Source organism: Nanorana parkeri, unplaced genomic scaffold (assembly GCF_000935625.1).
Source record: "Nanorana parkeri isolate BGI_ZX_2015 unplaced genomic scaffold, ASM93562v1 scaffold1272, whole genome shotgun sequence".
Lineage (NCBI taxonomy): Eukaryota > Metazoa > Chordata > Amphibia > Anura > Dicroglossidae > Nanorana > Nanorana parkeri.
The window spans coordinates 386194-397757 of NW_017307540.1; the positions used below are offsets into that span (position 1 = coordinate 386194).

General features: G+C 41.5%; 1 protein-coding gene across 1 annotated transcript; it reads right to left on the reverse strand.

Moving 5' to 3' along the window:
* Positions 1–1328: 1328 nt before the first annotated feature.
* WNT9B (Wnt family member 9B) lies at positions 1329–11309 on the reverse strand. Its single transcript, XM_018568996.1, has 4 exons — positions 11173–11309; positions 4758–5008; positions 3456–3721; positions 1329–1823 (listed from the first exon to the last, which is right to left on the reverse strand). The coding sequence occupies exons 1-4, from the start codon at positions 11265–11267 to the stop codon at positions 1329–1331; spliced, it is 1107 nt and encodes a 368-aa protein (XP_018424498.1). The 5' UTR covers positions 11268–11309.
* Positions 11310–11564: the final 255 nt, after the last annotated feature.

Consider the following 11564-nt stretch of genomic DNA (forward strand, 5'->3'; position numbering starts at 1 on the left):
CAGTGGCAGGAATTGTACCCCATCGATTGTGTTAGAAATTGTACCCCATTGTTGGTGTCAGTTGGCTGAATTGTGCACCATCGTAGGTGTTAGTGCGAGGAATCGTGTTATTTTGTTGATTTCAATGGGAGGAATTATTATCCATCATTTGGTGTTTGTGGGTGACAAAGTTCCGCATTTGACCCACAGGTAGCAGTTTTGGGACCACTACTGTAACTGATTTGAAATACATTATTGGGTTCTTCGAAACTGTTTCCTTATAGCAAAGAACTGTGCCTTTAGTCATGTTAATAACAACTTCTTATTGGTCTGAAAAAGCAATATTCACAGAATCCACATGCTATTGTAATACAGTGTCCTCCTTAAATGGTGGCCATCAAACATTTTACTATGTTGACTGCTTGTGTCGGTATACATGTGCATGTCTATAATAAAATACAATTGAAATAAGTTGCTTTTTGTATTACTTTTTGGCACGTTTGGTATTCTGAGTCACAAACCTATCTGTTGACACATACAGTCACCGTAGAGATTAAAATCTCATAGTTACTGCTGGTGATTGCAGTGGCATGGTGACGTCCGCATTTATACACTTTTTTTTATGAAACATTTACAAAGTAAATTAGACATGTACAGAATGTACAGAAAATGTTGAGTCCTTGGTTGTCTTATAGGGATGCACCGATACCAGTGCCGATGCTTGGCATTTTCATGAGAACTACCAGGGTTGCAGCTGGGACCTGGCTCTGGCACTCCACCACTGTCCTGAAATCATTAGTCTGTATTGTTTTAGAAAAACTGTCACATGACACTAAACAAAAATGTATCAGTACTTGCATCTGTGAGTACTTGGGCAAATATCAGTACTTGCAAAAATGTAGTCTCTAGTCTTTGAGCTGGAAAAGTATCTGTACTTCTACCGAGTATTGTACTTGGTATCGGTGCATCCCTAGTTGTCTACATAAACAAGACTGTCCTACTTATGGTTCAGACATTTGCAGGTAGAAATAGAAACTATGGCCTATGTTCTGCCAATATTGAGAACTACTTGTGATCTTAACCAATCACGTGACCGCTACTACATGTTACTGATTAAGCAGAACCAGTCAATACAAAATACCAAAAAGGATGAAAGTTAGTTGCAAAACTGACATGAAAGTTGCAGCATATGTTGGGCAGTGATCTAAAGTGTATGTAAGAGGTGGTGGCTTTTTGGCACATGAAATAAATATCTTGCATAGTTATAATTTAAAATATAGTAGAACACTGAATGAAGTATACCCCATGTCAAAGTATTGAGGTCTGTGACTAAGTCCAGTACTTTTTCATCAGTTCCTGTAGTCTGAAAAAGTCACATGATGTACCCCTTGCCTTTTAAGATAGGTGTCCTGCTGCTGAACGCACTTCTGACACTCCACGTGGCAACACCAGTGCACTTGACAATGGCAGGAAAAAGTGACCATTCGGCTTTGGGTGTTGTACCCTCTACCACAACACAGACTGTCGCATGTAGTCTCTCTCAAGCATACTCTGCCTGCAGTCCCAGGAGAGATGCGACTGGCCCGGCAGAAGCTTGGAGAGTCCTCTAAATAAACCATATCTGTAGAGCGCAGAGCACGGCCAGCGAAGGAATGTCCTAGAGACTCGTGGCCCCCCACTGCCTCATTTGTTGCTCCTAGGACTTTGACGGCATTGTCATACTTTGCTTTGAGCAGAGCTCCCGTCTCGTGGAAGGGGGAAAGCTGTTTCCAGCAGGTGCGTACTGCGCAGGACCCTGAAACTCCGTGACACTTGCATGTTGTCTTCAACCCACTCTTTACAGCCTGGGAATGAACAAATGGAAAAATAAATTATGATCCGAACATAAACCTGCCAAAAATATTTAAATGAAAGAGGTGATGACACTGCTTGAAAGCACAACTCCAGAATAATTTCAAATGCATACTGTATATTAAAGTATATCGTACAAATGAAGTCAAGGCAACTGGACTTGCTGTATTTTCTTGAAGACGTTTCACTGGTATTTCACTGGTCATCCAACCAGCTTTCTCAATGCAGAAAATACCGCAAGTCCAGTAGCCTTGACTTTTTTAATTTTTACAGATATACCTTGACCTGGATGAATGAGAACCTTCACAGATGTATATTAAAGTAGACCTTTCCCCTTTAAAAAGTAAATGTTGTTGTCCAAAAGAAAAAGTGACACATAGCATTTTCCCCTTTCTGAACTTCCTTAGGCACCATAGACATAGCCAGTACCTCGTGGGTAGGCTACATCACCAGTGCTTTCCAGGCAGCTCTTGGGCATGAAATGCAAGATCTTGTGAAATCTTAGGAACTTCACATGCCATACCATTTTGCCTAAGGCCACATGCACGAGATTGGCCCCAAAAAGTAGGAAGAATCAGCCAACCAACAATGATATAATATTTTAAATGGAGGCACAGGATCCTAAAGCCCAAACAGCAACGGTAGGAGGATTTTGTGTACCACTGAGCAAGGTAATAAGCTATTTGGCTTTCTGTAAAATGTCCATGTAATTATCTACTTAAATAACAGGTGAGAGGTCTTCTTTAATGGTCTTCTTTTAGATTGTAAGCCCTCAGGGGCAGGGCCCTCCTTACCATCTTGTCTTGAATTGTGATTGTAATGTCTTCCTGATATTGTAAAGCGCTGCGCAAACTGTTGGCGCTATATATAAATACTATGTAATAATAATAATGCAACTCTGTATTAATTACTAAGCAATTGCAATCATTTTCTCAATGCAAGCCGGGTAAGTAGCTGGTATTAGCCTCTTACAACCTGCTGTACAGCAGAGCTCTGCGTGGTAGAGGAGAATCAGTGCAAGGGAGCAAATCAGTTGTTCCACAGTGCTCATGTACTAGCAAGGGCAAAAGCTAGAGTGACAGGGAGAGGAACTGGTCAGTCTGCTGTTTCTCCTTTCATTGTCCAGTAACCTGATGAACGGTGTCTTCAATATGACCAGTGGGGCTCTTTCCATTGTAACTCCTCTAATTGGCTATTCCTGGTGGCTTACAAGCAGTTTGTCTGCACCTTTGCAGACACTGGCTATAGGCAATCAGTTGGGACACAGAGTCTACTGCGTCTGGTCTTAATTAGAGTGCAGACATGAAACGCTTTGACTGCCTTGTTCTGCCGGTATTCTAAATAGAAACATTTAGGTCTATATAATGCTTTTGTGTTTGTAGTTGTGGATTATGTCAACTTGTGCCATGTGTAAATTGTAATTTAAACAAGTTTCTGTTGTGCATCCTTTAATGCATTTGTTGCACAGATGTGTGTGTAGGAAGGCATTATCTTATATGTATAACTTCTGCTGGCTGTATAAAGTGCTTGTCTCCTTCCTACTAATGTTTTAGAGGCTGCCAAATCTCCTTTTTGTGTTTAAAGACTCTTAAGTCAGGATTTTCTGCTAATTGTCGTGCACTCACCTTAATGCCAGCATGAGTATTATGTAGGTCCACTTTGGCTCTTGTGTCTCTTCCCCCCTTTTTTTGGCCCAAAAAGTTCTGCAGAAAGCGAGTGCTGTGTCGCAGATTATCCCCGCACACCCCCCACTGCCAAGCTCGCTGACTCTCCAGGCCAGGAGAGTCATCGCATGTACAGCGCTCCATCTTGCCTCCGCTGCAGGCCTTGGCCAACGAGTGAGTCAGCGCTGCAGCCGACACCGCATACAGGAATGCCGTCTCTTTAAATCCTGTAGAGAGAGCAATTTTACTGATTACTATTATTATTCATTACTTCTCTTAAAAGCCTTTTTGCATTCATTTATATGTAATTGCAGAAAAGGACAAATTATTGGCACGCCAAAAGTGCTAACTACTTAAAACATTGCTGCATCTTTCTAATAAACTCATAATTATAAGGCCCAGATAGTGATTTACTGAAGAGCATTAACCCTTTTCCTGCTAACTAAATAAACTGTGCAGTACCACCAGTTTTACGGTGCTGCCTTATAGGCTAGTAAAAAGCTGAATTTAGACAGAAGCCAGTCCCTATCTCATATACTATACATACACACATTCTAGGGCCAATTTAGACAGAAGCCAGTCCCTACCCCCAATCTAAGGTCCCCATCTCATATACTGTACATACACACTTACTAGGGCCAATTTAGACTGGAGCCAATTAACCTACTAACATGTCTTTGGACAGTGGTACCTGGAGAAAACCCATGCAAACACAGAACATACAAACTGCATGCAGATAGTGTTCTGGCCAGGTATAGAACCAAAGACCATTATGCCACTGTGCTGTCCACTAAACTTAGTGTAGGACCACCATATTATTACTGATAAAACAAGGTAATAAACCTCATCCATGCCCACTCTTTAGGAGACACACAATGAACACCAGTGCACCTAGGGAAAGACCACCACCATAATCACTGCTAAACTCATAATGACCACCACAATATTAGTGGTAAAGCTAGGGAGTAGGTGTCATACATCTCCACTTCCTAGGCCAGATTCCACTAGACAATGTACCTTGCTTTAACTCTCGGAGGTTGGCTCCTTAGTTTAGGTTAAACCTTTCTTCTATTATTATCTAACATAGGGGTGGGCAAATCCAGCTGTTGTCCCATGAGACATTGCGAGACTGACCGTTACAGACATGACTCCCAGAAGCATGTTGGGATTTGTAGTGAAAGCACAGCAGGAAGGCTGGAGTTGCCCACCCCTGATCTAAAGAGTATTGCTACTGATGAGCCATGGTTAGCCCTACCAACCTACCTCTTTTCAAGAGGCTTCCCCTGCCCTGTAGGCTGCAGTTCCAGCGTTCACTGCGCAGTTGGAATTGGCACTCCACAATGCCCAGTCGTACAGCTTCCTTTAGGGCCTCTGCCAGGCCGGGCTCCTTCCTGCACAGTCTCCGCTGGCGGCGGGTCAAAGGCAGCAGATCACACTGTTTTAGGTGGGGTCGGCTGTGGGTGCTGCCAATCGCAGGTGATGTATAGTGAGAGAGGGACTCCTTGCTTGTTAGTCTGTATACAGAATGGACAAGAAAAGCATTTTAGGCATGACTTATTCAGAGTAGGAAAGACTTGGATATAAGTATACAAACAAGAAGGTCCTCAAGTTTTCTTTGTAGAAACATGGCTGCATAGGGTAATACAACAACTGGAAAGGTAACTTAGGGTGACCATAGACAGGCAGTGCCTCTCTTTGTACACACTACATGATATAGCCATTTTCCGTAGCACCAAGCAATGGCGTAGGTAAGGACTGTGGCACTCGAAATGACTCCTTATTGGTGTGCTATTGACTCCAGTAAAACCCAGCTGTCACAAGCCATGTTCCAACCTTCCATATATTGTTTCTTGTGAGCAGTTTGTAGCCGGTCTTATTTATATATACAAGTGCAATGGGTATTCAAAGATGGTATTCAGATGTAATAGGTATAGGTTTTCCAGACAGAGTGTAGTAACTCATAACTACTGATCGCATTTTGCATTTTTAGGAATAGGAAAGATGAATGTTGATTTAGTTCTTTTACTATCGATTTGTGATTTATACATTGCTTTTTGTCTTGTAAATGAAGTATTTTATATGTGTAGATGTTGCATGCTACATACGCACATGATTTTGTCCCTGTATATTACACGTGTAAAATGAAACTCTGGTGGGCGATAAGCTCTCGGATCATTTACTCCGGCGGGGTGCCTCCTCCTGTGCTAAGCTTCTCAAAGTGACTATTGTATAAAGTATTTGGTGGTCTTTTGTAGGTGAAATTACCAATGGACGTTGGCATGTTATTACATACTATATCACCCTTCCCCGAGTACCCAAATAGCTTTATATGTAAATGTTCTGCATTTACTGCCTAGATTACAGATGTATTGTTTAATTATTGGTTCTTTTTTTTTCTCATTACATCTGATTATATGAATATTTCACGCAATTGTGTATTTTTTTTTTTACATACTATGATTTTGTTATTTTGAATTTTTTTCTAATACCTTTATTCAGACGTGTTATTTACATCACACAGCACATTCCTACATTTTCAGAACAGAAATGTAGTCTCTGATTTAAAAAAACAAAAAACAACTAACATAAATACCAAAAAAAAAAAAACCTAACAAAAACTTGATTTAATAGAAGCTTAACTGTTCACACCAAATTACAATACATTCACACATTCCAAATATATGATATTAATTTGTGCTCTAGAATACATGACCTGTGGTTGCCTGAATGCCCATTGATTGGACAAATCTGCGCATATTTGAACAAATAAAAAAAAAAAATAATAATCATTGAATTCCCTGGATTCATCCAGTTTGCAAAACTAGTCTCCTCCTCTCTTCAGGTCAGTTTTGTGTTTTCTGTTGAAATGGGTCACACTGCATATAGGATGCATCTAGGCATGTTACTGCACAAAAAAAACTAAATGTCTGGTGAAGGCAACATCAATTAATTCTTTGGAACATTACAGTTGCTAAATTTTCCAGATGTAAAAATTAGCCTACACACAAACTGACACCTTCAGAGGAACAAAAATATTTACATTTTTACAGAGAAAGTCTCTTTGGAGTTTCCTGCTTGGAATCTACCATGACCTTGCATGGACGTGACTGTACAAAAGATCATCAAAACCTTCACACATTCTAACCCCACAATTACAGTAGTCATACAGGATATGATTTTTTCCTACTTTAAAAATGTTAAAAAAAACAAAACTTTATAATCTTTTTTTTTTTAATTCTTAACCCTGGTGGAAAGGTCACCAAACATTTTTTTTTCTGTGCTTTTCAATTCTTTAGGAAAAGTTTTTTAGATCTGTTAAACTATGCACAGAGCTTTTACTATGTACAGAGACCTGTACAGACCTGTAGAGACTATGTACAGTATATCCTATTGAAAACAATAATAAAAATACAATATTTAAAATTAAATAAAAAAATACTATATATCTATAGATGGATATCTATCTATATATAGATATATTGTTTCTTATGCCCATCATACCGGCTGATCCATATTCGAAAGCTATATGTAGTGTTTCTTATGCCCATCATACCGGCTGATCCATAATGGAAAGCTATATGTAGTGTTTTCTATGCCCATCATACCGGCTGATCCATATTAGAAAGCGATTTCTAACATTTGTTTAGGGCCCACCTCTAAATTCTAATTTTCTTTTCTATTCTGCTGACCAGATATGTAAATATAAAAGATTGATCTCAGATTCGATCATATGAATTGATTTTCAACACAATGATAATAAGTCAGTTTGGTCAAATTTGATTAAATAGTCCTCCAGGATGGATCATTCCTGTTTGATTAGTGATCATTTATAGATCAGTACAATGACTTCAGTCAAATGTTTAGAATAGAAGATCATTTTGTATAATAAATGATGAAACTGTTACTTATATGGCCAGCATTGTTATTCATGGTAAACCTAGTTTTCTAGTATGGAAACTACTGAAGCTTGTTTTTTTTGGTTTCTGTCTGACCTTGGCCTTATGGGTCATGTTTTTACACTTCCTGGCCACGCAGGTATATTGCGTGTTAGTAACATTCTAAAATAATCTTGCTAAGTACTTCTGTACGGAGGACCAGTTTAGGGAACGATGTGATTAGTTTTGGGGTGATTTTACTAATGTTTATCACTTTTAAGAGCTTGTTGGGACTGAGTTTTCTTGCATTTTGTTCAGTAAGGTCCACATATATAAAGTGAAGACCATGAATATTTACTGTGGAATTTGGATATACCAGTCATTTGAAAATTGCATATATTATAGGCCAAAGACAAACCAATCTGGGAGTTTAATTGAGGATATTTGAGAGGCGAGGATTTGTGTTTTGCCATTTGCATTTCGCTGGTGCATTGTGTATATTTGGCTGATAAATCTCTCCGTCCCTCCCTGCCTTCACCTGCAGTTTACCCATATTGTGTGATCTCATAAATGTAAATATTTGGAGACAATATCTTCATTTCAAGGTCTGAGAGCTCAGCACAGATCACTGTACACAAATACTGAGAGAGAAAGAGATACATGCGGGGAGGGGGCAGAGAACGGACTGTGAGAAAACAGGAAAGGGAAATCTGCCGGAGAGAAGGGTGAGAAAAGAAGATGAAAAACAGGTATCTATCCAGTGGCCTTAACCCCCTCCTAACTGAAAACAGTTTATATATTTATACACGCATACACGCACACATGCACATATATTTATTAATATACATATATTATTATATATGTGTGTCTGTGAACACATTTGTACTGTTGAGCAGCCTGGTGACCTACCACGCTCATCACACTTAAATTTGTCCAGTCTGTCCTTGTGTCCAGTAGTGGTCTGTCCCTGTGATTGCTCAAGAATATCCCAAACGTTCAGTAGTCCTTTACCTAGCTGCTCCCTCCCCTCTTCCCCAAACTCTATATAGATGCAAACATGTATCATATATAGTTGTATTATAGAGCCATCATAACACTTGTATAACATATGCAATCAATGTGACATTCACTGAATATTCACTGCCTGGTGCATGTGTTTTAAGAAGTTGCAGGGAATGATTAACCCCCTTGAGAATGTTTGGTGAAAGCCCTATTCTCTGCTTTATAAATATACCCCTAAAATATATGCAGTGGCCAAGAGCAACGCTGGTGGTTTTACCTAGACAAAGGTACCTAGACTGAAAAGCTGGTGCCAGCAAAAAGAATTAAATAAATAAACTTAAAAAAAGTAATGTATGTATGTATGATCACTGTACATTATAGCAAATCTATTAAGATTTCCTCTACTAAGAACACACGTTGTTGTTATTTAGGCAGTTAAAATCTGATGGTGAATAGATAGATCAATGTAACATTTTGGAAGATTAAATATAATCCTATAGAAAATGTTTGACTTCTAAAAGTACAAATAACAATAATCCATAAATATTTGTGGCCATTTCCAAAAATATTGAACAAGCATCTAACAATGTTTGGTTCCCAGTGCTACCCATGGCTTGAGTACATATGTGATTCCTTATTCATGTATACATCAATGGGTTTGTTCAGGAAAAGTCTGTTTTGTTGGAGTCGTATGAGTTCAGTAAATTTTATCATTTTATATGACCGCTGCTGTGTGCCATGTGACGGCACATGAAAGAGTGCGAGATAATCTCTTAACGAGGATAATCTGGTATTACTATTAAATATGTCTTTTGGTTTATTTGATCGCAGCTACAATATAGAGGGATCATGACCGTGTATGAAGTGCAGAAAGAGTGAGGACAGAGGGGAGGATAGGGATGAGCAGTGATCGGAGGGGGATGGAGGTAGGTATGGAAAGGGAATGATAATATCGCACATGCACCACCAGTGTAGGTGATTACAGAAGATATTTTGCAGGTTATACAAAGTCATAGTGAATTATCATGATGGGATTTGTAGTCAACAGATATAATACAAACAATGCTCAGACTGTGCCCCACGTCGTGTCCAGGTCTGCAGTTATCCTAATCCAATACAGCCTTTCTCAACCCTTTTTTAACATGGAGGAACCCTTGAAATAACTCCGGGTCTCAGTAAACCGCTGACAATAATTACTAAGTGCTCATTATATTGGTGGTCAGTGGGAGGAATGCTCATTATATTGGTGGTCAGTGGGAAGAATGCTCCTTACATTGGGGGCCAGCGGGAAGGATGCTCCTTACATTGGTCAATGAGAAGGATGCTCCTTATATTGCGGGTCAGTGGGAAGGATGCTCCTTATATTGCGGGTCAGTGGGAAGGATGCTCCTTATATTGCGGGTCAGTGGGAAGGATGCTCCTTATATTGCGGGTCAGTGGGAAGGATGCTCCTTATATTGCGGGTCAGTGGGAAGGATGCTCCTTATATTGCGGGTCAGTGGGAAGGATGCTCCTTATATTGCGGGTCAGTGGGAAGGATGCTCCTTATATTGCGGGTCAGTGGGAAGGATGCTCCTTATATTGCGGGTCAGTGGGAAGGATGCTCCTTATATTGCGGGTCAGTGGGAAGGATGCTCCTTATATTGCGGGTCAGTGGGAAGGATGCTCCTTATATTGCGGGTCAGTGGGAAGGATGCTCCTTATATTGCGGGTCAGTGGGAAGGATGCTCCTTATATTGCGGGTCAGTGGGAAGGATGCTCCTTATATTGCGGGTCAGTGGGAAGGATGCTCCTTATATTGCGGGTCAGTGGGAAGGATGCTCCTTATATTGCGGGTCAGTGGGAAGGATGCTCCTTATATTGCGGGTCAGTGGGAAGGATGCTCCTTATATTGCGGGTCAGTGGGAAGGATGCTCCTTATATTGCGGGTCAGTGGGAAGGATGCTCCTTATATTGCGGGTCAGTGGGAAGGATGCTCCTTATATTGCGGGTCAGTGGGAAGGATGCTCCTTATATTGCGGGTCAGTGGGAAGGATGCTCCTTATATTGCGGGTCAGTGGGAAGGATGCTCCTTATATTGCGGGTCAGTGGGAAGGATGCTCCTTATATTGCGGGTCAGTGGGAAGGATGCTCCTTATATTGCGGGTCAGTGGGAAGGATGCTCCTTATATTGCGGGTCAGTGGGAAGGATGCTCCTTATATTGCGGGTCAGTGGGAAGGATGCTCCTTATATTGCGGGTCAGTGGGAAGGATGCTCCTTATATTGCGGGTCAGTGGGAAGGATGCTCCTTATATTGCGGGTCAGTGGGAAGGATGCTCCTTATATTGCGGGTCAGTGGTAAGGATGCTCCTTACATTGTGGGTCAGTGGGAAGAATGCTCCTTATGTTGGTCAGTGAGAAGGATGCTTCCTATATTGGTGGTCAATGGGAAGAATCCCTCCTTACACATCTCTGAACTATTTTTAGTGGTAACTGAGGGGCAGAAATTGCTGTTTGCGCAAGGAATCACTAAACCCAATAACTTCTAGAGGGGACCCTGGTTGACCCTAATGTTGCAGGGGACCCTGGTTGACCCTAATGTTGCAGGGGACCCTGGTTGACCCTAATGTTGCAGGGGACCCTGGGTGAGAGGGGCTGATAACAGCTACATCAGTACTTAGAAAAGAAAGCCTAGGTAATACATTGGCATCAAATATCAGGGGACAGTGAAAGTTAGAGTCACCATAAAGTCATAGCAGTGGGAGAAGGTGACCCGAGATACAAGAGACAGGTGACAGGAGTAATAAGAAAGGTATCTGACCCGAAGTAGGCATCGGCAGGCAGCAGCAGCAGGATGGTGACGGGCAGGAGGTGCAGGCACAGGGCGGCCAGGGATAGGTGGAGGCCGGCTGGCATGGTGCAGTCCCGGATCTGCTCCTCATCTCTCTCTCCCTGGAGCTGATCACTGGCCTGCGGCTCACTGGTACAGTCTAAAGAGACGGGAGACACCTCGTCCTTCATTGGCTGGGAGCGGACACACCCTTACCGTGACTGGTTGATCTGTCAAGGTGTGTAGCGAGAGGGCGGGGCTTACTCTTCACTTCGGCGAGCCGGGGGTAGTGTATGATTGACAGGCGGAACATTGATGGGAGCGGCGACCGGTGCGCGGACACTCATTCTATAACCTACCGGGAAGGTCAGTGTCTATGCACG